At 52.7% G+C, this 24913-nt stretch overlaps 1 protein-coding gene across 2 annotated transcripts in view; it reads right to left on the bottom strand.

Annotated features, from left to right (window-relative positions):
• jmjd1cb (jumonji domain containing 1Cb) overlaps positions 1-24913 on the bottom strand; it is an 81900-nt gene that overhangs the window by 6974 nt on the left and 50013 nt on the right. Inside the window, exons 3-17 of one of the 2 annotated variants that reach the window (XM_067244283.1) lie at positions 23968-24081; positions 15600-15705; positions 15362-15486; positions 14929-15072; positions 14299-14340; positions 13258-13507; positions 10788-12577; positions 9484-9656; positions 5716-8441; positions 4271-4472; positions 3346-3560; positions 2670-2822; positions 1643-1732; positions 1057-1184; positions 550-766 (exon numbers count right to left, since the gene is read on the bottom strand). In XM_067244283.1, coding sequence (XP_067100384.1) covers positions 550-766; positions 1057-1184; positions 1643-1732; positions 2670-2822; positions 3346-3560; positions 4271-4472; positions 5716-8441; positions 9484-9656; positions 10788-12577; positions 13258-13507; positions 14299-14340; positions 14929-15072; positions 15362-15486; positions 15600-15705; positions 23968-24081 — 6475 coding nt within the window. The remainder of the gene's footprint in view (positions 1-549; positions 767-1056; positions 1185-1642; positions 1733-2669; positions 2823-3345; positions 3561-4270; positions 4473-5715; positions 8442-9483; positions 9657-10787; positions 12578-13257; positions 13508-14298; positions 14341-14928; positions 15073-15361; positions 15487-15599; positions 15706-23967; positions 24082-24913) is intronic. The other variant, XM_067244284.1, reaches the window with a different exon arrangement.

Here is a 24913-nt window from a genome sequence, read left to right as displayed (position 1 = left end):
ACAGACATGGATTCAATTGTTTTCAGAGATACAATGAAAACAAAGATTGCAGAGAGAGATAAGTGCTTCTGGACTAGGACTGTATTGCATTGAACATTGCTCCAGGCTCTGTTCTAGGGATTATTCCAGTGTGTACAGGGAGGGTGTAGCAGGCCAGGCTGTGGAGTCATGTGGTCTGGAGCCTGTGAATGTGAGCTGCAGTAACAAGACCCTGCTAACAGGGAGGGGTAGTGGAATGCTGGCTCCATGACAGGTGAACACACACCCTCTCACGACACGTGCGCCAACACGCTAACTGTGTACAGAGACACAAACACAGGAACAGATTCGCGGCGGGCACACGCACACACACACTCGCCTGCACTCCAAAGTTGGCAGGAATAATCACATTGCCCAAAGTGTTTTGTTATTTTGTGGCGTGGCTCTGCTCTGCTCCCTGGATCACACACACCCCTCTTCTAGCCACTGACCCACTACCTCGTTGCCACAAACATTTTCTTCCTTTCTCTCTCTCTCTTTCTCTCTTTCTTTTTTTCCTCACACACATACCTTTCTTCTCTTCTCTGGACTTCTGCTCGGCCAGGTCAGCCAGGAAGTGCAGAGGGCTCTGGGACTCTGGGGGGGTCAGCTTGCAGTCCGAGCTGGCGTCACTGACCGGGCTGCTGCCCCCGTTGGTCTCCACCTTCTGGGGAGAGTTCTGCTGAGGTGCCTCAGCCTTGATTAATGAGATCTTGTTGCTGTGGTTCAGAACGTTCTGCAGCACCTGCTGGGGCCAGAGGTCAGTGAGGTGTCAGTAGGGGTCAGAGCTAGGGTCATAGGTCAAATAGCTATCAATGTCTGGGGACATATATTATGCTCTTTAGGGTTCATGAACTGAGTACATTTAGACAGAATGTCAGTCTGAGTCTGAGTATGCGTGCAGTCCATATGGAATTTGAATAAGTAGACATAACTGTTTTGATTCTTTATTTTAAATCTTTATTTCTCGAATTTTCCCTCTCTTTCCATCCCTTTCTCTCCAAAGCTTCCCTCCCTCCCTCCCTCCCTCCGTCTCACCTGAGAGACTCCGTTAGTGGAGGGCAGCTTGCTGAGCAGGGCGTTCTGCTTGGTGCCACAGGCGCAGTGGGACTTGATGCTGTATTTCTCCCTGAGAGAGTGCATGGCGTTCACCAGGTCTGTCAACACTGCAACGCACACACAAAACCAAAACATTACACAACACAGTCCTAATCTTACAGCTTTCACTGGCAATTTTTTATGTGTGTGTATGTATGTATGTATGTGTGTGTGTGTGAGAGAGAGGAACAGGATCCCCTTCCTACAGTGTGATCAATAGAGACGTGATCAAGATTTACCCTGAGGTGTTTGGCTGGCTGAGACCTAGGGGCACAGAGCCCTGTTGTCCCTCCCTCCCTCCCTCCCTCCCTCCCTCCCTCCCTCCCTCCCTCCCTCCCTCCCTCCCTCCCTCCCTCCCTCCCTCCCTCCCTCCCTCCCTCCCTCCCTCCCTCCCTCCCTCCCTCCCTCCCTCCCTCCCTCCCTCCCGCTTCTCCCTCTCTCTCCTCTTGGTTTGTATCCAGCAGAACACTGAGGGCTGCAGCAGCTGGCCTGCTGCCAGCTCCAGAGTTAAGGGAAGGGCTCGTACCAGTTCCTGGTATAATCTGGGTTGGCATCAAGTGCTTGTGATCATGAGGCTGTCCCTTGACACACTTCAGCCAGGCATACAGCTCTTTGTCTGGAAAAGAAGGCCGAGGAGACATTATTAAAAGGCCTTTCGACAGGTCATGCCCAAAAACACACATACACACACGCTCACCCCCCCCCCCACACACCCTCTCTCGCTTTAAGCTAAATTGAACAATGATGAGACAGCAGGCAACTCAAACTCCCAGACCACCACTGGTGGTGCTGCTTTGTTTAGAACTGGGTGTGTGGAGGCATCAACAATAACAACAGCGGCTCTGACAGGAGCTACCTCCTCAGGCTTCGAACACAACACACCAGTGCTGCAGGAACCATAGGGGGTGTGCTACTCCAACAGATAGAGGGAGAGACAGACAGAAGGAGAGAGGGAGAGAAAGAGTATGTATATACACACAGATACACAATCAAGCACACACACAGACAGACAGACAGACAGACAGTCCCTCTCCCCCTCTCTGTGGCCCTGCAGCAGATGGCAGAGGCAGATAGACTGAGCTCCCAGCAGTACTGAATGGCCGGGCGTGCGTGCCAGGTATACCAGTCCATCTCATCTGCATGGCGATGCCACAGCACGCCACCTGTTACACACAAACAGAGCTGGCAGGGAGAGGGCTCCTAAGAGGCTTACCCACCTGCCCTGGGCAAGGTGGCCAGCGCCACTACACACACGCTGACACACTGCAATGCACACACAACCACCACCACAACCACTGCCTTGGAACACAACCACGCCAAAGAGAAGCTGCGAGGAATTCAGAGAGAGACAGAGAGAGAGAAAGCTGTAAGAGCAATGAAAGAAGGGGTTGGAAAGGAAAGAGAAAGACACATTGAAACCGAAAAGAACAAAAGATCAACAAAAAGACAGGAAAAAAAAAAAGAAGAGAGGAAGAAAGAGAGGATGTCCAGTATTCGTGCGTCAGAGCTAGGAATAGTGTGAAATCCCAGACCCCTGTAGTGGGGTGGCTAACCTTTAGAACTCTTTCTTTCCTTTGCCTTGTAGCAGTCCAAACAAACCACGAAGCCGCACTTCTGGCAGACCCAGTGGATGTTGAACAGCGTGGCCTCGCATGCATCACACATCTCCCTCACGCCTCGCACCGCCCTCTTCCACGCCATCTTGGCTGTAGGACAGAACAAACAGGACGGGATGAGACCAGCATTCACAGAAAGGAGCCATGCAGAAGTGTGTGTGTGTGTGTGTGTGTGTGTGGGGGGGGGGGGTTCTAGACAGAGTAGTTTTGTCCTCTCTCCTCTCTCTCTCGCTACTCTCTCTTTCCATGTGCCTCTCTGTCGTGGTGAGAGGGACTGTGCTCATCTCAGGACACTCATGCTTACAGACTCACTGATCCATACCATCAAAACAAGCTTCTGTCTGGTTTATACCATTAGGGCAGAGCACTGGTCATCTAGTCACTGTCTTACATTGATTACTGACTTGTATAAGTACTACTAACTCGAATATTGTTGGCGTAGTCAGGCTAGTTTAGGTCCACAACACAGAGGATAAAAATACTGATCATTCTAGACCATTTCAAACTGCTATAATTGTAGCTGTAAGGTAAGTATCTACGTGTTCAGGCTTGCTGCGTTGGAGAGGGAGACAGACAGACAGACAGACGGAGGCCCCGTCACGTGACCACACACCGTCTTTCTTGATCCAGGTGGCGGCGGTGTTCTCCGTGGTGACCATCTGACAGAACTTGTCTCCGATGAAGCTGAGGATGTACTTGGCCGTGTCCAGGTCCAGCTCGCTCTCCTCGTAGTCCTCCGACGCCCACAGGCTCAGGGCCTCCTCGTCGTACTGCTCGGGCGAGGAGAAGCCGTCCATGCGGATCACCCCGTTCTTACTGTACGACAGGCTGGAGGGAGGGCAGAGCGTGCACAGTATATCAATATGAAGCATAGACACAGTTGGACAAATAGAGAGATATCTCTCCCTTAGATAAGATATACAGATGGACTCGGTAGATACTGCAGCTAGACAGCCAACAAAATAACAAACCAGTTATAACTGACCTGCCAGCCAGCCAGGTCAGGCCAGGTAATGTCAGTGATAGCTAAACTCTCTCCCTCGGGTCTGTAATCTCCTGTGATGGCTCACGTCTGTACTGTACAGCCCAGCTACAGGCTCCCAGCTACTGACACAGCTCAAGGCAGGGGGGGCTGACATTGTGTGAGATTAAGCGCCATAAAATCCTCTTTGGCAGATTTACTCCATCCCAGACTTCTATTACAGGATTAAAACTAGCTAGCTACCACAGTGGCTGGCGCCGAGAAGAGAGGAAATGAAGAATGAGGAGGCTTTTTCCCTTTTTCCATCTGAACAGACCCATGGGCCTTGCAGAAAAATAAACAAACAACCCACCAAACAAGATGAGGGCAGGAAGGATCTGTCTCTGTTTACATAAATGCAAAGCACTGTGTGAGAAAAAAAATTAACGACTCAGTCTGGGGACTCTGGTTGTCACTCCTTGCTTCTTTCATTGAGGTCTAAACATGATCATCTGGGTGGGAACATGGGCTTCTCCTCAGAAGATAATCGTTGGGGGCCTCTGATGTCATCGCTCACCGGCGGAAGTAGTAAAAGCGACAGAAGACTGGGGAGTGGGCTGGCTCCTCCCCCTTCTTGCTGCGGATGACCCGACACTCTCGGCACTTCTGCAGATTGGGTCCGATCTCCGAGCACGAATCGTCCTGCAGGAAGGACTCCCCCGTCTGCTTCAGCTTCTTCACCTTCCGCCAGTCCTTCAGAACTGACCGGGGGATACCATCTGGAGAGAACGGGGGTGAGAGAGAGAGAGGGAGACGGTGAGAGAGAGGATGTATTTATAAACAGGATGCGTAGGTTTCTGTTGACTTGTGAACCATTATTTGGAGGGCTCTCTGTACAGTTCAGCAGAGGTCAGCTTCAGTCGAGCTCAGTGTGAAATCATACCCCATCAAACCCACTGGGCTATTTTCAACTCAGGACAGGATCCTTTTTCATTCTCTTTGTCTATATTTGACATGGATAGATCCCACTTGTGATGTATAGTTAGTCTCTCTGGAGGACTGGAACTATCTTTGTGGCAGTCACTCAACAATCAGCCTGAAGAAAGGCAATACCCATCCTGCTGTCTGACCTAGCACTCCTGTTCCTTGAGAGAGTATTGCATGTCCTGAGGATGGCTATGTCACGTTTGAAATCAGATAGCCAGCAAAATCACAGACAGATGCTACAGGCTTGGTGGGCTTGGTTCAGTGAGATAGCTCTGTCTGTGTGGAATGGTTTGGGACGCTAAATGTGCGCCCTAAACCACAGCTAAGCGCTCGCCTCCTTATTCCGTGTTATGACTCCAGCTAAAGAACTGACAATTCCCAATGACCTCAAGCATTAGAACATAGATTCAGTTACAGAGAGAGCCTCTGTCCCTACCGCCCCTCACTCCAGTAACCCAGACGAGCTGCTAAAAGCGTTTTGGAGACTTCCAGTTAAGGGAGCACTTAACGTGTCCTGGCAAAGATGTATTTCACATAAATGTGAACATTCCTGGCGCTGCTTTCAACTCTGAGGAGCACAGCTGCAGGCCAGATGTGCAGGGCCGACAGTAACTCTGCCCCCCCCCCCCCCATCCCCCTCCCCCCACGCCCCCCCAGCCAGAACATACACTGTCCTCTTTAGGGAACCAATAACCAGAACATTAGAACATCTCATATAGCGGGTGTTGAAGAAATGTAAACATCAAATATATATCTCATAATCAGGACAGGGTGGGCCAGATCAGTTTTGGTGAGCCAGGAGTTTGTATGGACATGTAGGGACATGTATGAAACTAAAGCCAGGTGCTATGTAGTGTTTCACTGTATGGTTTGAATAGAGACCGTAATGCCAGTGCAGGGATTATCACAGTTTCTCATAGAACTGAACATTCTGACTGTCAGAATCCTATCCGGTCCTACTCTGAAATGGAATGATGTCATCAACAGTAGAATCCCAGTGTGAGCATCTTATGTTGGCATGGTAACAGGACTTACTGCTGCTGGCCAGTTTGAGCTTGGTCTTCTCCCTGGCGCTCCTGAAGATGCCGTTGGGCTTCAGCTCGTCCTCGTCCTTCTCGTTGTCACCTTTCCTCTTCTGCAGGTCGTTCTGCTTCTTCTTGTAGGTGGGCTTGGGCTGCCGCTTGGCGCGCTGCTCCATCTTGCCGTCGCTGCCGTCCGAGTCGTCCCCGCCGCTGTCCGAGCCCGACTCGTACGTGCGCTTGCTGGCCCGCCTCGCCTTACGCTCCTCTCCGCCGCTGCTGACGGCCATCTTGTCCTCCTGCGCCCCTCCTCCTCCTCCTCCTCCGCTCGCTACCTTACTCTCCTTGCCCATGTCCACGTCGCTGGACGTGGAGGCGATGAGGTTGACCGAGCAGGGTTTGATGATCTCAGACACAGCGGCGGCAGACGTAGCGCTGCTGCTGGTGATACTGCTGCTGCTGGTACAGGTACTGCTGCTGATGACACTGCTGCTGGTACTGCAGCTGCTGGTACTGCAGCTGCTGGTACTGCAGCTGCTAGTACTGCAGCTGCTAGTACTGCAGCTGCTGGTACTGCTGGAGGCCTTCTCAGGCCGCCCAGGGTTGGTGTTCCTGTCCTCCTCCGAGTGCCTGGTCAGCCAGGCCTTCTTCAGCTTGTGGTAGTTGGGCTGGCTCATCTGCCCCATTGGCTGGCCGTTAGAGAGAGGCGGTAGGGGACTGGCCTTGCCGGGTGTGGAGCCCCCCGGTGGCGTGGAACAGTCCTGCGCCAGAGACGGAGGTGGCGGGGAGCTGTGGTGGTGCGACTTGTGGTTCAGCGCCTGACTGTCGCTCTCTGGGGTGCTTCCGCCGACGCTAGTAGCAGAGGTGGTTGGGGGACCGCCCCGGGACTGGGCGGCTGCCAAGGCAGCCTTGTGCTTCTTCAGGTGGACGAAGCTGGTGGAGTAGGACTGGGAGGAGCTGGAGCTGGGCGTGGGGGAGGGGTGGGTGGAGCTGGCGGGGCTGGGTGGAGGGAGGGAGCCTCCGGGAGAGGTGGTCCTGGAGGAGCCACTCTCGGTCAGCTCCCCGCCTGAGTGCATGGCCCTGCTCTTGTAGGCCTGGCAGTCGGCCCGGTCGCTCCTGTGGCCGGGCATGGCTGACATGGGGTAGGTCAGCTCCGCGATCCCAACAGCACTTTTGCTGAGCATCCCGTAGCTTGCTGCCGCAGACACTAATGGGTTGACCAGGTCAGTCCTTATATTGCACACAGAGTTGGGTCCAGTCCCAGCATGCAGCAGCTGTCCAGGCAGGCCTCCCTGACTTGCCCTGAGGAAGGTCTTCTTGTACTGTAGACAGGCCTCCTCCAGGTTGGTGTTGGGTAGGATGACCCTCCCAGCACCAGAACCAAGCCCTGGGCCTATATCCCGGCCGTCTGGCAGTCTCAGACAGTCAGTCTGGGCCTTCCCTGAGAAGCCCCTCCCAGAGAGAGCCTCCTTCGCCATGATTGGGGCCTTGGTGGAGCCCGGTGACCCGTCGTACCGTATACACGTCGACGGGCGCACAATCACGGACGCCATGGCAGCCTGGGGGGTCTTCCCACCGCTCTTCTCCCCGTGGTGCCACCCTCCCCCTGCGGCCGCCGCGGCCATCGCCGCCGCTCTCTCGTGCAAGTCTCCTCCTCGCCACACCTCCGCCGAAGACGTCATGTCGACGGCGGCGTTGGCGCCCTTCACCTCTCTGAGCTCCGGGAGCAGCGTGGGCGGCTTCTGCTGCTCCGACGCCTTCCCTGACGCAGAGCTCACCGGTTGGATGGGCGTCAGAGTGGGCGGAGACAGGCGCCCGCCATAGCCGCCGGACGCCGCCTCCTTGCGGTCGAGGGCGTGTTGGGTGGGCGGGTGGAACACCGGCGCGCGGTGGAGTGCCGGCATGCACCTGAGCTGGTTGGAGGAGGATGAGGAGGGCGAGATGGCCGGGCTGCGTCTGTCGCTGATGGCGATGGAGGTGGCGTTGGAGAGGAGGTGGTGGTGGTGGTGGTGGTGGTGCTGCTGCTGCTGCTGGAGACCCACCTGCTGGGACAGCTGCTCGGTGATCTTCCCAGCCAGGCCCTCTCCACCCTCAGGCTGGTGCTTGATCAGGGGAGGGGGCTTGGACAGGGACTTGGAGCTGAAGCCCCCGAGGTTAAGGACTCCAGCGTTTGCTCCTGACTGGGTTCCTCCGCCAACCCCGGCGTTGATGACCTTGTCGTAGTAGGAGCTGAGCTCCTTGGAGGGGTACAGTCTGGGAGGCTCGTTGACCACGCTGTTGGACAGGGTGGTGAAGTAGTTACTCTGGGGCAGGCTATGCTGGGCCTGGCCCGCTGCGTGCTTGAACTTGTACATCTCCACCCCTCCTTCCTTGTCAGACTGGATGGTGTGGGGCTTGTGGGTGGGGTTGGGGAGGGAGGGGATCCTGGGTGGATAGGGCGACGGGGCTCCGTCTCTCTCCGAGCCCGTCTCATTAGACCTGATCTTGGCCGTGTAGGGGGCCACCTCGATGCTCTCCTGGAGGATGCGGCGGTTCTCCTCCTTGTATTTACTGGCCCGGTCGCGGAGGTCCCGCTCAGCGGGCTCGGTCGGGGCCAGGCGAGTGTGCTTCCCGTGGGCCTCCAGGTACAGGCGGTGCAGGTGGCCGTCCTTCCCTGTGGGGGTCCTGCGATCCTGCTCCTGTTTCAGGTGGGCCAACGTGATGGTTCTGATCGGGTCCACAAACTGCTTCTTGTCCAGATCCCTGACGGGGTAGAGATAGTAAAGGCACAGATCAATAAAAAGGGCTATTGTGCTGAATACGCGCTCAACATACTGGATTTATACAAAACATAAACAAGATTTATTAATGTCGAGTATATGTACAGTTTATCAAATGAGCTTCATTTAAATGGCTACACTCCTTTCATTTCCTAGCAAATCCAATGATCTCATTTACTTAAGTTGCAACGTAATGTCGCATAACCCCACACACAAACAAACACACTCCGAGGCATCAAATGAAATTAGCCTACAGTAGAGCACTGTACACATCAGGCCGCTTCATGGATTCCATGCAAATGCATCTTAATTAATATTACATAAGATGTTTAACGAATGACAGTGTTAAACAACTCAATCAGGGCACGAGGAGTTCCTCACTCTAGAACTAGGCCATGGTTAGAAAAAGCAGGAACATGGAGATCAGCACACTGTTCTGTTCTGCTCTCTCTTCTCTGTGTGTGTGTGTGTGTGCGTGCGTGCGTGTGTTAGGTAACCATATTCAGGACCTGTCTGGGTCTGTGCTCGTTCAGGACAGGGAGGTGGAGGGATGGAGGGATGGAAGAGGGCTACACAGACAGGGCCATGATAGAATAGTTTGATTATGAAACCCAGCAGAAGCTGAATGGGAGGACGGTGCTGCCATCACATGCAGTTTGTTCCACCCCAGGTCACAAGGTATTTAACTGGCAGGCCTTCGGGGGTTGGGGCTGAGGTTGGGGAGGGGGCAGAGGCTGGAGCCGAGGCTGGAGACTCTCAACCCTCCCTCTCCCTACTTACAGTTATCAAATCCTACGCATTATCTATGTTTCATCCCCCCTGTTTATGTGGTTACAGTTCGGAATTTCATGTAATCATTTGTTTGTCAAAGCAAATGTAATAAAGTGTGCGCAATCTTCAGCAATATGCCTTTAGGCACGACAGAACACATGAGCACACTCTATGGATGAGATGTCTACACTGGTGAGCGAGGAAGAGACAATCTGGTTCAACTCTGGTTACAAGGTCTAGACAGGGACACTCACTCTTTGCGGAGGTCCGAGGCGGTCTTGGAGAGTGGCGGGCTGGCGTGGGTGTTGATCTTGATGGGTCTGTGCGGGTCGGCGCTGGCTGGTCGGACCGGTACATGGCTCATTAGGCCCATGCTGTCACTGGAGGAGACTGGGGTGGGCTGGTGCAGCCAGGGACTGGGGGTGTTCTGGATGTACACACATGTACACCCACACACACACACACACACACACCCACACACACACACGCACACACGCACACACGCACACACGCACACACACACACAAAGAAAGCTGATGAGGAGACAGTCAGCTTGAGGTGTTTCTCTGTCTACCATGGAAACTGGCCTCTCTTTTCTCTCACGTTCCTTCTCCCCTTCTGGAACTTTAACTCTCCCTTTATCTGCACCGCCCAATCTCCCACACAAACCCACTCTCTCCATCTCTTGTTCATCCAAGTCAAACAAACCCTGGGTGTCACATATACACACTAGAAATGTGGCCTCTATGGGAAGAGGGGAATGAGAGAAGAAAAGGGAGTAAGAGAGAGACAGAGAGAGACTGAGAGGGAGAGAGAGACAAAAAGAGAGACTGAGTGAGAAAGAGACTGAGAGAGAGAGGGAGAAGGACAGAAGAGAAATAGCTTCAGGCCAAGTGGAATGCATGAGTGGAGTTGGACAGTGATTGACAGGCCAGGGGGAATGGTACGTGGTATGGTTCTTTTTCTCTTTCACATACACACATGCATGCACACACACACACACACCTCAGAGGGTTACTGTGTTTGTTTACCAGGATGAGGTCATTTCAGCCAGAACCCCGAGGACCAAGAGAGGGGAGTACAAGGCTGTCCCTTCATGACCTGCTCTCTTTCTCTAACACTCTCACTCACACACACACACACACACATACAATGGCACACACAGACTCTCAGTCACGTGCTTGGCCTATGAATATAAGATTTGCTGCTTTGCTACAGATGCTGTCTGTCTTCCACTCTAATTGCCCTACTACAAACAACACAGACTGGAACAGGGAAATCCCATTAGTCCCTTCTATTATCTACACTTCGGTCACTAAATATACAGTCTCTAGAATGGTAATGCTACTAAAGTGCTTTCAGCATGTTTCACACTAAATGTATTTAACTATTTGAGAAAAATATATTTGGGTATATGTATACCTATGCTTGACAGTCTAATAAAATCACAACAAAGGTTAAGCCATTAAAGAGAGAGAGATAGAGATAGAGATAGAGAGAGAGGGAGAGGGAGAGAGAGAGCTACAGTGTTGTAGCTAGTGGCTGATTAACTGCTTACCCTCCTGAGCGAGTCAGAGTTGACAGCGTTGTCCGGGTGCCCCCACTTGGAGGACAGGTTGAGGCTGTGGGCGGTGGGGTAGGAGTGGGTACCATTGGGGTATTGCCAGATGATGGGGTACAGCCCCAGTGGGTTGTAGGCGGTCCCAGCAGTGCCATGAGACTGGCCCAGGAGAGAGGACGATGGGGGGGCCTGCTGCTGGAGGTACTGCTGCTGGTGCTGGTGGTGGGGGTGGGGGTGGGAATGAGGGTGGGAGTGGGCCAATGCAAGGTGGCTGAGGCTGCTGGAGTCCAGCCGGGGGTGCCCCCCCAAGAGCGAGGCCCCGGGGGGCATGCCTGGGAGCACGCCGGAGAGGAGGTGGGGGTGATGGACCTGGTGGGCAGAGATGGAGGAAGGGGGCAGGAGGTGGGAGGCGTGGTGGGAGCCGGGGGTGAGGCAGGTAGCGTGGGAGGAGCCGTGGAGGGGGTGGAGGTGTGGGTGGAGGTACGCCACGTGGTTCGAGGCGGTCTCGGCGTCCGGGCGGACCAGTGCCGGGTCCCGGTACACGGTGAAATGTTCGTTCTTGTCGATAATCAAGGGGCTCTTGGTGGTGGACTCAGCGGACGTGGTTATCGTCGACCCCCGAGCTGGTACTGGCTTAAAGCTGGAGCGAGGGGCTGAATCGGGCTCCTGTTTTGGGGCAGACCGACTCATGGGCGTGGGCGGGTTGTCTGGAGGGTAACGGACTTTATGTTTAGACACCTCGGGGGAGGTGTTGGGCTTGGGTTTGGAGGCTTCCAGAACACTGAGTGGCTTGGACTTGATGATGTCAGAGGGGGGGTGGGGCTTGGGCTTCATGGTGTCGGGGGAGGGGTGGGGTTTAGGTTTGTGGAGGAGGTCGGGGGAGGCGCTGAGCTTGTGCGTCTTCCTGCTGGCGTCCTCGGGCACGGGAGTGTTCTTGATGCAGGGGACCATGGAGGCGTAGTGCTGCTGGACGGCCTTCTCCTTCTCGGCCACGTCTGCAGACTCGCTCACAGACGCCACCGGCCGGATCACCTCCAGGTGGCTGAACTCCACCTTGGCCGGCATGCTGCGTGGAGGAGGGGGAGGGGTCGGGGGGACGTGCGGCTGCTCGCCGCTCTCCGGCCTCCGACACTCGCTGACGAGGTTGGGGCTGAGGACCATGTGGCGAGGGCTCTCTGGGACGTACTGCTCGGCATCCTGGGAGGCCAGCAGGGCCGACACGGCCTCTGAGTTCTCTCTGTGGGCGTTGGCGTTGGCGTCCTCCGTGATGTCGATCACGCATTTGGGCGTGTGGGGGCGGGGCGAGGCTTTCACAGTGCACTTGGTCTCCATGATGCAGCCCTGCTGGGGGCTCGGCTCCGACTTCATGGCAGCCTGGGCCGGTTGCCGTGGAGACCTCTCCTCCGGCCTCTCCTCTTTCACCTCTGCTTTGACAAGAGCCGGCTTCTCGTCCGATTCCGTCCACGGAGACAGGCGACCAATGAGAGCGGGCTCCTCCCCCAGTTTGGAAACCTGGGTCTTTATCTCCTCGTCCTCGTTGAGCTTGGAGACGATGCCCCGCCCCTTCAGCTCGTTCTCCGAGCTGGGTTCTGAGGAGGAGGAGGAGGAGGAGGAGGAAGAGGAGGAAGAAGAGTGGACAGTCCTCTTATTGGAGATCTCTGAGTCACTACTCTCCGACTGGTCAGACACATCTGTCTTTAGTCTCTTAAGGCCCGCCTTCTTCTCCTCTTCCTCCGCTTTCCTGCGTTTGTTCACAGCCTGCTGCTTGCTCTTGTTCTTGATAAAGTCTGGAAAAACAAGAGGGAAGACAATGACATCAAAGTCTATTCTGTGGTAAAAGGTTCACCTTGGAATCGCAATTCTCATGAGAAGACAGACACGTGGAAAACGAAGCAACATAGGATGATTATGATTATTATTAGTTAAATGCACCTATAAAACATGGATAAAGTAGATAAGTGAACAAAACCTCCACCAGTGTCAGAGCACCAGTCATCCTCAAATTGGCTGTAAGGTGAAATGAGTCAGAGTCCATAGCGAGGCTGACAGGAGTCCCACAATGATGATGTCATCCCTCTAATTAAGCATTCAGCTGATTGGATCCTAAGTGCTGCATTACGCCACATGACAGATGATGAGGTCCGGTCTAATTTATGCCTGCTTGGAACATCAATTCCTTCCAGAGTCCATTGCAGCACTTAGCCTATCTCTCTGGCAGTCAGTATTGATACACATAAAGCACACTGCTGCAGACTGCTGCAATGCAGAACACAGCCTACTCATTAGGTTGACTCAGATACTCACACTTCTTTACCACAACTTGTTTTGTATTCATCTTAATTAAGTATTAATCTTCCTTTGACGAGATCGACTGTGTTCTCACCACTCCCAGTGGGGTCTGTCTGTGTCCTGGTTGGTACCTTCTAGAACCTGGTGTGATCCTGTCTAGACCCTGAAGTCTCCTCACCTCTCCCGGTGTTCTCCGGCCGCTCGTCTCGTGTCTTGTCGTCGTCCGGCATGCTGCTGTCAGAGCCCTTCCTGCGGGACGAGCGGGCGCTGCGCTGCTGCTGTCCCGGGGAATTCTGGGAAAGCTGCTGGCCCTGCTGTGATTGGCTCTGATGCTGGGAGGCCACTGCCCCTGAGGAGGACTTGGGGGTGGAGCTGGATGAGTTCATGACAGGTCTGGGGCTGTTGGCTTGCGCACGGGTATAGTGACCCTGATGGTTGTTGTGACGATGCAAGCGTGCATGCACACAAATACACAAAAGGTTCACAGACACACAAAAACAAAACAAATATAGAGAAGATAAGAGACCGGAGTTAAGTTTGGGTGCCTGTACCAGGAACAGGAGTAGGACTAGGTTCTGCCATAGGGATTACACAGTTCACCAGCAACACCACCACAAATGATGCACACCCCCAACAAAATACATGGGTAAACACCGTGAGTGCAACCATCCCTCCCTCCACACTTTCATAATCCATTATCAGAGAACATCCACGGGTCAGCTGGAAAGGAGAGTTCCTATGGCTTGTCCAATGGGGAAGCATCTCTCTGAGCCAGGGCCACCTCAGCCACCTGTCCTCTTATCTGATTGGGTCTAAGTGGCTGACCTACAGTGAGCGGCTACAGAGTTACTAAATAGCCGTGCTGAAAAGGACAGGAATGAGGCTCTTTACTCTAAAACAATGTTTAATATACTGCTGGATTAATGTAGCTGGTGGTGTCCAATGCAGCACAGTCAACCATTTCAAACAGATAGCTAGCTAGCTGGTAGTTAGCATATTTAAAACCAGTTATATAGTTAGTCAACCAGTTAGTTAGCTAGCTAGCTAGTGGTTTGTTGTCCTAGTTTACACTAGTTGTACCCAGTTGTTAGTCAACCAGTTAGCTAGTGTATTGTTGGCCCAGCTGACACTAGTTTGATACCAGAGGACTAGTTAGTGAAGCAGTCAGTCAGCTAGCTAGCAGTGTGGGCAGGGGAGGGCTGGGCCAGCGGCCAGGTACCTGAGAGTTGGCTGTGGTCCCGCTGGGTCTCCCTCCCGTCGACTGCTTGACAACAGAAGCCCCCCCATAAGTGTTCAAAACAACAAACACAACACAAAGAAAGGAAAACACACACACCCAAACAAACACACACACACACAACCAAAATAAAAAAAAAACAAGGTGGGACAAGGAGAGATCTCGTTAATGATAAAGGGACCAGTGATATGACTGATTGACTGATTTGATTGGCTCATCGATAGATTGGTCGGTCAATTGTTTGATCGATCTGCAGGGCAGGTGTTTCTTTAGAAGCAAACTAAGCACATAGGAACTTTACTTTAAAGCTCTAGAGACATACAGTATATACAGCAGGATTCCCAGCAGGCAGACAGACTGCACACACACACACACACACGCACACACATGCTTGCACATCTAGATACATCGACAGCAATGCGTGTACGTAGGGCAGCATCCCACAGAAGCAGTAATCAGCACAGTTTTGAAATGGCTTTAATGTGCAAGAGACTGGCCAGCAGTCTGTGAGCACTCACTGGGTTTGTGGATGCAAAGATACCGTGTGTGTGTGTGTGTTTGTGTGTTAATCGAGAAAGGGGTACAAATATGTGTGTGTGTGTGTTTACTCACGTGGGCAGAGTTACTGTTCTGGCTGGAGCGGGATCTGCGTCTGGAGGTGATGCCAATGTTTTCTCCTTTCAACAAAGAGTGGACCACGTCGTCCAGAAAGGTCATCTGTACCATGCCCGGGTCCACGTTCTGAGGTTCTAGTACCTGAGAGGAACCACACAGAACCAGAGGAGCATGAGAGGGAGGGATGGAGAACAGGTGAGAGATGAAGAGGTACAGAGGAAGAGTCGGAGAGAGAGGGAGCCATTTCGGAGACAGAGAGCGAATGTGGGCGAGAGAGACAGCCGGAGGCAGAGAGAACGGGGGCGAGAGAGAGAGACAGCCGGAGGCAGAGAGAACGGGGGCGAGAGAGAGAGACAGCCGGAGGCCGAGAGAACGGGGGCGAGAGAGAGAGACAGCCGGAGGCAGAGAGAGCGGTTCAGGGTGGGTTTACCTGGTCATTCATCACTACCATGTTTCTGCTGAAGAGGTCGTGGTGCGTGATGATGCCTGTGAACCACTGAGTGGCCGAATCCTGTCGGTAAACTCGGACACGGTAGCCATTTAACGAATAGGGACCTGGAGGGAGAGAAAGAGGTGAACACACACACACATAGTATAGATAGTTATATGGAGACCCAACCAAGAGGAGGAGAAGAGCTTTTCAAATGGGCCCCGGCAGTTCCACCTACCTTGCATAAAAATCTCCTGAACCTTCTGGTCTTTGAGCCAGGCCTTCACCTCTTCATGGAGCTGTGGGTTTTCCCTCAGAACAGGGCTTAGGCTGTCCACCTCATCCTGCAACACACACACACACACACACACACACACACGTCAGAATAATACACACCCCTTTGTAACACACAGGTCAGAATAATAGACACACCTGTGAGATAAAAGTCATTCAGTCCAAATAAAAGCGCAACACGATAGCATAGAAAGCACGATACCATTTTCAACAGAATGCCCCATCCCCATTATCCTTCATAGCACTGTGTGATCGCCGGTGAGTGAATTAAAAGTGTCAGTTTCAAAAGCCTTCATCCATAAAGCAAAGGCCAGATGAGTATGTCTAGCTCAGCGATGAGACACATTTCAGTAGAGGGAATAATGAGTCCTGTTCCTGTCTGTGTGCATGAGTGTGATTAACTGTGTATGCTGTGAATCTGTGTGTGTGTGTGTGTGTACCTGTGTGTGTGTGCCTGTGGGTGTGTGCGCCTGTGGGTGTGTGTGCGGAGTGTGATTATTGGACTGATCCCCCAGCTCTCTCCAGAGACGTGGTCTCTCTCTCTGCAGTGCTGTTTGATATGCTGAACAGCAGACATGCCGAGCCGCCCAGAGCTGCGGAGGTTTCTCACGCAACCACAGGCAACCCATGCCTGCACACAGCAGCAGCTGATCCACACACTGGGACAGAGAGCAACATCCACTGGTGCTGAGGCAGACTGAGGCATGGTGGAGACTGCTAATCATTCTCTTTTTACTCCACACCTTTATACACATGGGTGGATGGATGAAATTAGGCTCAATTTGGTCCTTTTGCCAATGTTCCTCAAAAGAAGTACCGGTAGGCAGTCTAGCTACAAAAATGAAAAAGTCTAACTATTTCAAAAAAGCAAGAACATACAAGAGCTTGCCAGACTGTGAAAACAAACTGCTTATCTAATATCTAAACCACAAATATGCCCTGAGACTAAATGTTCAGAAAAACCAGTTGAGTTTATTCTCTTCGGTAAACAACCTCACTCCTACGCCTCAGGTCTGATAGACATGCATGTCACCAGGCTGAATCAGAACCACACACTACGACAGAGAAAGATAGAGAGGCAGGCTGAGAAAGGGTGTGTGTGTGTGTGTGTGTGTGTGTGTGTGTGCGGCAGCCATAACAGCAGCAGTGAGCAGCAGGGTTCAGGGAGGTCAGTCAGGGTGACAGGGATATCCGCCCACCACTTCCATTAATTGTTGCTGGTGATGAGGAGTGGAAACAGCTCCGAGGGAGGGAGAGGAGATGAGGTGGGCTGTTTGCACCCCCCAGGCCTCGGTCACCTCCCTGAGAAACAGGTTTAATCGCAGAGGACACGCAGTCCTGTCTGGTGACTTCATCTAGCAGGCTTGGGTGTTGCACTAGCACACACACACACACACACGTGTGTATGTAACCAACACACTTTAACAGCCTACATTTCCACAGTGCTGTGTAGACACTAGCTAAAGATGTGTGGTGAATACCTCTATGACAAAAACAGCAGTGGTGCAACGACCTAGTCAAGGTCAGTTATCATCTGAGTCTGGCCCAGGGGTGTGTGTGTGTGAATACGTGCAACCACTGGGTTCTTGATGACTAGCTGTGTCTGTCGCTGTGAGGCGAGGCGGGAGGAGGGGGAGGGGGGAGGGAGGAGAGTAAGACTGAACAGTAAACAGTGCTGTTTCCTCTTTCCTGCCGCCTGCCTTTGTGTTTTTCACACACTGGCCTTTCAGCAGAAACACCGCATCTCCTCTCTGCTGCTATTTCAGGACGCGAGAAGGGGGGGGGGGGAAGCGGAGAGCGAGGGAGGAGGGAGCAGCATGATTTATTCATTGACCTGCAGGTTGAATTCCTCCCCCCACCTCTCTTTTTCTCTCCCTCTCTCTCCTCATCTATCTCTCCCTCCCTCCCTCCCTCCCTCCCTCCCTCCCTCCCTCCCTCCCTCCCTCCCTCCCTCCCTCCCTCCCTCCCTCCCTCCCTCCCTCCCTCCCTCCCTCCCTCCCTCCCTCCCTCTCTCGCTCTGTTAATCCTGCAGTGCTTCCTAGCAGCTGTCAGAGGGAACGAGGGAAAGAGAGATATGGAGAGGGAGAGCGCGTGAGAGAGAGCGAGCAAGAGGAAGAAGAGAGAGAGAGAGAGAGAGAGAGAGAGAGAGAGAGAGAGAGAGAGAGAGAGAGAGAGAGAGAGGAGAGGTAAAGCAAGAGCCTCGTCCTCCTTCTCCCGTACACACCATCAGCCGAAGCTTTCATCTGACACGGCACCATCAAACCACATCTGACCTAACGCGTCTCTCTGCCTCGCTGTGTACGTGATATAGCTGCATCCGTGGTGTTCCCCCCACCCTAAATAACTGCCCTACATCTGCGTGTGACACATCGCGAGGTGCAGCCGGAAAAAAAAAACCCTCTCCTCAGCAGGATGCGATGGACGATCGCCTCAGCGTTTCGCTCCCGTTTCATTCGACCGTGAAAATCACCTCAGTTACATGGCCGCTGTGTGCCGGGGCGAGGCCATGGGGTTCAGGGGCCGTCAGCGCTGGGCTGCTTGAAGGGATTTCTCGCACGGAGCTACGTGGAAGACGGTCACAACGTCCCTGCCGGATAACTGACAGATGTGTCTCAATCTGTCTCTAACCGTGTGGGCCAATCCCCCTGCCAACCCCCCTCTCCTAGCTTAAAAAAAAACGTGTAGGTGTACGTACACACAAATATACCCTGGTGAAGGGCAGAGCAGATGTGGAGCTGCTCTGCCCCCCCCCCCCCGCATCCCTCCCATCATCTATCAGTTCAATGGCAGTGATCCGGGGTTTTCCACCCGGCGGAGCAGAGAGGTAGACAGAGGAACACTGAAGGGTGGAGCCTCTCCTCCACGCTGGGATCCCAATGACTTCCAGATCCCAGTCTGACCCAGAAAAACAGGCCTCCCTCCCTCTCTCCCTCTCTCTCTCTCTCTCTCTCTCCCTCTCTCTCCCTCTCTCCCTCCCTCCCTCCCTCCCTCGTAGACAGGAAGACCGGGAGCGGTCAGGGTGCATGTTCGTGTTTGCATCTGTGTCATGTGACCGAATAGAAGTGCCCAGGGCTACCGAGAGCGTGTACGATACTAGTGTGTAGAGTAACAGACAGCTCTGGGATCTCTCCCGTAGGTCCTGGACACTGCAGCACAGAAGCATCTTTGAGATCGCTCTTTACAGAGCTGCAGCCAGCCAATAGGTGCGTCTGAAGAGCGCTCACATCACTGCACACACAAAGCGGCCATGCAAGCTGCGCATGCAAACACCCATTCTGGAGGTGATGGAGGATCAGGAAATTAGTTATGGCTCCACTAAACACTGGTGACCCTCACACCATTCCAGATTATGTAGAGCACGCTCGCCTCTCTTAATGACACACACACACAAACATTCTGCAGTAGTATTGACATTCTCTATATCTCTCTCTCTCTCTCTCTCTCACACACACACACACACACACACACACACACAGCAGTCTTATTTACAACCTGCTGAGTGAATACAAATGAGGACTCCGGGCCAAGCTGCCCCCATAAAGACTAAAAGGTTAATGATTCACCTGTCATATAAACCAGTCAGTCAAGTCCAGTTGAATGGATGCCTACAGTGACTAATACATAACACATAATAACATTTGATTTGGATTGTGGAGAGAGACACTGAGGCAGAGAGACAGAGGCTCCGGTCCCAAGCCCAGGACCCCACCACAACTGAGACCATCCACATGACGGAGGGATCCAATTAGCATTCCGGTCCTCAGCTCTCCTTTGCTGTGAACACTGATCAAATAATGGGGAGGGTTGTGTGTGTGAGTGTGTGTGTGTGTGTGTGTGTCTCCTCTCTCCGCCCCCCGCCTCCAGCGTTCATGTCCACAGACAGCGTGTGTCCCTGTGGTGACTCACAGCCCAGGACCTGCCTGGCAGGATGTATGCCTCAAGGTGACAGCGGAGGGGAGACAAGGAGGAAGAGGGGGAGGAGGGGGGGATGACTTTATCCCACAAGGAGGAGATGACTCCAGCCCCATTCCACACTGACCCAGGAAGTCTACTCTGGCTTGTAAAAAAAAAATGATTCTAAATGCAAATCATTTCAGGATGTAGTTGTGTGTGGAGGACAGAAAAAGAGAAAGAGAGAGGGGGGGGGGGCAATACAGAGGGAGAAAGAGATCTAGAGAGATAGCAGGACAGTGCAACCATTTGAACATGGTTGAAATCCCCAGATGTAACAGTAATGCCAGACGTGTGGAGAAGACACAGAAGGTCAGGGAGGAGACAGAACAGATTCATCAGTGCAGGAGAAGCGTTACCATGGCAGCGGCCAGCTAGCGACATGGGTGGGAGGGATGGGAGGGACGGAGTGATGGGGTGAGATGAGGCGAGGCTTGCGTCAGAAAGAAGAGAGAGAGAGAGAGAGAGAGAGAGAGAGAGAGAGAGGTAGAGAGGTACAATCTACTACTGCTACTAACATCCACCAACCACAGGCCCTCTGTTAAAACGCTGTTGCCTTGGAGACACCGTTGCCATGGCAAACGATGCAAAATCACCACTGGTCCACCTCAGTGGTATAATAGTGGTGAGGATAGGAAGAACAAAAAGGAGGCTCTGGTTGACTAAGATCCAGGTTTCCTCTCATATAGCCTACCTCCGCCCAACTACGGTACCTTTTATCACCCAGCTCAGATACGGGCCTACAGCTCTGTAATTCAGAGATCCTCACACAACCATTTAGCTGTCAGCATATGAGGCAACGCCACAACCACAGAGAACATGCCTGCCTGCCTGCCCAGCTGGAGAAACCGTCTACAGACTATCACATACACGCTGTTTAGTGACGGGACCATTAGTTCCCATGACAACAGCTGAGCGAGCGAGCCAGTATGTGAAAGTGGCTTGTTGCCGGGGTGATGTCATAAATGTTCTGTGTATCCTGGCAGAGAGAGGGGGTGAGGATGAGGGTTGGGGGGTGGAGGTTGTTGCTGGGGTGTAATTCTACACTGGGGTTACAGTGTGTGTTGTTGCAACAGTAATAGGATCTACAGCCAAGCCCTGGTGTCAGGCTAAATGTAACACAGACCATGTATATGTGTGTGTGTGTGTGTGTGTGCGTATGAACATGGCATGTTGCTACGGCAATGTGATACTTTGTGTGTGTGGGTGTAGAATGTCAGCTTGAGGAAGTGTGTGTATTGGCTTGCTATGCGTTCGTGTATCGGACAAAAAGTGTGTGTGTTGTGTGTGTGTGTGTGTTTACGCGAAATAAAGTGTGTCAAAGAGAAACTGTGTGTGTGTGTGTGGGTAGGAGTGTGTACGTGCGTGTGTGTCTGTGTGTGTCAGGACACAGAGAGGGGGCTTTGTTTATGGCTTTCCAGGCAAAGCCATAAAGTTTCTGGAGAGAGTTGCTGTCAGCTGCAGATCACTGAAGGACTGTGTGTGTGTGTGTGTGTGTGTAGGGCAGGCCCAAGCCTAGCTCAGAGATAACAGCTGCAGATCCCCCCCCCTCCCCACCCCTAGCTCCCTCCCTCTTCTCACCCCAGTCATCCCCCAGCCGTTATGGAGATAATCTGTTGAATTCTGGCCCACACACACACACACACACACACACACACACACACATGTATGAACACAGCCAGACACACTCTCAAACACATAGTAGAGGGACCACAGAACCTCACTAGTATCACTATAATTGCCTGTCCCAACACTGCCAAATGAGATGAGTGGGACACAGTCTACTTAGTGAGTGAGTGTGTGTGTGTGCGTTGAGGGCGTCACTATTAAGCCCAGAGGTAAGACAATTACAATACTACTACTGCTGCTGCTATTCATGGTTCTGTAAGTAGGCCAACAGGATCCAACAAGCTCCTCTCACAGTTCCTGACAGCTAACACTGGGGCTATTGTTTAAAAGGGAGTAGCAGCTTTGCTGGCCCTTCAGTGGCTTTCCCCTCTGCATGTCTGTGTGTGTGTGTTTGTGTGCTAAGACTGAGTCAGCACCCAACTGTATTAATCCACCTCAAATTCCCACAAACGAAAGCGCTAACAACTTCTGCCCTACGATACAGCACACACCGACACACACTGAAGCATTTCTTCTCTAACCCAACATGCCGCTGCCTCCACCGCAGTCCACAACCCCGAGCCTCTGCTGAGACGACCGGGCTTTCTAAAAACAGTGACTTCATTGTAGCGTTCATGCCAAACAGATTGCGCACCCACCCCACCCCCCTCTCCCTACCCCCTCCCCCACTCCCCGCCTTCTGGCCCTGTGGCGGAGCACGGCGCAGGCTGAGCAGCCCTTCACGAGCCGAGCAGGCAGGATGTGAGTAAGGCTGTGCGGTCGGGTTCCGTCTGTCTGTCTGGCCTTCCCCGTGTCCTCCCGACAAGGCAGGGATCACAAGCGCCGTCGTGGCAACGCTGCGACTCTGCGGAACGTCTGTGGGATTCTGGAGTGAGGTCACCCCCTTCCTGCGGTGGTGATGTCATGTGATATTCCAGACCAGCCCCAGGGTCAGGGGTACATAGCGGGGACAGTTGAGGAATGTCTAGGACAGTCCTGCGGGTCTCCCATTCAGCCTGGTGTGTTTCCCATAAAGGCCCGTCTGTGCGTGTCTGTGTGTGTGTGCGAGCGAGCGCGAGTCCATGGTTGGTTGTCCATCAGATATGTGTTGGGGATGGAGGGTGGATCGTTTCCTACCGGCACCAGCTGTTCTCACACACGTGTGACATTAATCACGAGCACCGGCTGTCACAGTGCTGCTGTGTGTGTGTGTGTGTGTGTGTGTGTGTGTGTGTGTGTGTGTGTGTGTGTGCATGATATGGAAGCCACTGTGGTCATCTCTGAACAGGGCAGACCTGAGGAGAGATCAGTAATCCGCCTTGTCGGCTGTGGTTGGTGTGGATACTGCAACATGACACAGTGTTTCGGCTGCTACACCCAACCATGACTGAGAGGGACTGGTGGTGTAGCTTTCCTCCGAGTGAGAGTGACTTCCCCATCCTAATCTTTGTTCTTGATCCTAACTACAGAGACTCACACACCAAACAGTGTATGCAAGCGGGCACACACACACACACACACACAAAGAGCACCTTTGTTCACCCCGTCAAGCCTGTCTCCTTGTAGAGATTTGTGGGTGATTCACGGTGTTTGAATATATTCAGCTCTAAAGTGACTGTGTGTGCACACGCGTGGGGTGTTAGATATAAATCAGGACTGTGCTTCCACGCGCGTGTGTGTGTGTGTGTGTGTGCGTGCCCTTGCTTGGAGTGCACGTGTGTTCTTGTTTCGTCGTGCACAAGTGTGTGTGTGTGTTACATATGAATCAGTATTGAGTGTACTCATCTATGAAGTGACTCACAGAGGCCAGCCGCTCATGTGCACACAGACCAAAGGATGCTAATGGGGAAATGACACACTGCAGCAGGAAGCAGCAACAACACTCCTTCAGTTCAAAACACCAGCAGCCTCGCACTGACAACCCTTCCACACCAACACACACTCTCCTCGTTAGAAATACAGAGCAGCCAAAGACAATAGGATGGAAAACAAATAGCAGATAATTGGCTGCACATACGGAGATATTATACGATATAAAACCATCTAACACGACAACAACCCGGGAAAAAACAATCCAATGATCCAGTCTGTCATTGATAAAACACCTAGACACACACACACACACACCCGCTGGCCTAACTCCATTCTCTCCTACTGTCAGGATGTTCTATTCTCGTCTATATTGTTTCTAACAAACAGAGAGAGAAGGTGTTTAATTCCCTGACAGATGGGATTTCATTAGGCGTTTCAACAGGATGGAAGGAGGCACAAGATGCTGGGGCTCTACTAGTCTAATGAGTGTAAATCTAGCCTGAGTAGAGTACCAGCACAGTGACGGGCCCATCTGCCTCTCTAGGGTGCCTATCGGACCACTCAACACTTCCCAAAATGCTCTCTCTTTCTGCTCTCTCTCTGCCTCTCTCTCTCTCTCTCTCTCTCTCTCTCTCTCTCTCTCTCTCTCTCTCTCTCTCTCTCTCTCTCTCTCTCTCTCTCTCTCTGCCTCTCTCTCTCTCTCTCTGCTCTCTCTCTCTGCTCTCTCTCTCCTCTCTCTGCTGTCTCTCTCTCTCTCTCTCTCTCTCTCTCTCTCTCTCTCTCTCTCTCTCTCTCTCTCTCTCTCTCTCTCTCTCTCCATCCCTCTCTCACAAATCAGAAAGGTGCAAGTATGTGTGTGACCTGTGTGTGTATCCAGTGTGTGTCATGTGTGTGTGTGTGTGTGTGTGTGTGTGTGTGAGTGCCCGGTGTCTCTCCCTCACCTGGTAGAGCTGGTAGGCTCCGTCGTCCGTGAGGAAGTCCAGCTGTCTGTCGGAGAAGAACTCCACTGCCGTGCTGGAGGCCAGAAGAGCCTTGCCCACCAGAGGCTTGAAGGTCTGTAACAAACACACACAGCACACATTAGGAAGCAGTCACTGGAGAGGGCGTGCACATAGGAGGTTATCACGGTACTACGGTACCAAAAGTAAGGTAGAGAGAGAGAGAGAGAGAGAGAGAGAGAGAGAGAGAGAGAGAGAGAGAGAGAGAGAGAGAGAGGGCAGAGTGAGATAAATTAATAAATGAATGACTGGAGGAAGGCTGACAGTTCAAAGGCAGCATGTGTGACTTTGATGTGCCTCTCTTCCTCTATCTCCCCCTCCACTCAGACACACACACACACCCCCCCACAGGCTCCCTATCTATCTGATGTCACTGTCTATCAGTCTGAGCTCAGCTGCAGAGATGAGAGTCAGAACAGCCATGCTCAAATGAAACCTAGGAAACTAAAAACATAGGAACACTGTGTGTGTGTGTGCGTCAATAGGTTTTACATAGAGACCGGCTTCAACATGTGCAGACCATAGTCTAAATGGTCTGAGATCAGGGTTCAATCTTGCAGTATCTAGCTCCTAGTGCAGTCTGAACTAGGTCTCTGTGTACATGGCTGTGTGTGTCTGGTCTCCAGGGGTTACATACCCTGATGCCTCCACAACACAGGGGTCAAGAGTCACCCAAAACCATCTGATCATTACATCAGGAAGTGGGAGTTTAGACAGGTCAGGGTTAGGAACAACCCTAACCCACTGTGTGGCTGGCCTCTGTGTGTGTGTGTTGTAGTGTGTGTGTGTGTGTGTGTGTGTGTTGTAGTGTGCGTTTGAGTGAGTGTGCTGAAGTAGTCAGATGGTGTTCAACTGTGGTGACTCTTCCTCTTCTCTCCTCTTCACATGA

This window comes from Osmerus mordax, chromosome 10, assembly GCF_038355195.1.
Source record: "Osmerus mordax isolate fOsmMor3 chromosome 10, fOsmMor3.pri, whole genome shotgun sequence".
In the NCBI taxonomy this organism is placed as follows: Eukaryota; Metazoa; Chordata; class Actinopteri; order Osmeriformes; family Osmeridae; genus Osmerus; species Osmerus mordax.
This window is presented reverse-complemented; position numbering and strand designations above follow the sequence as displayed.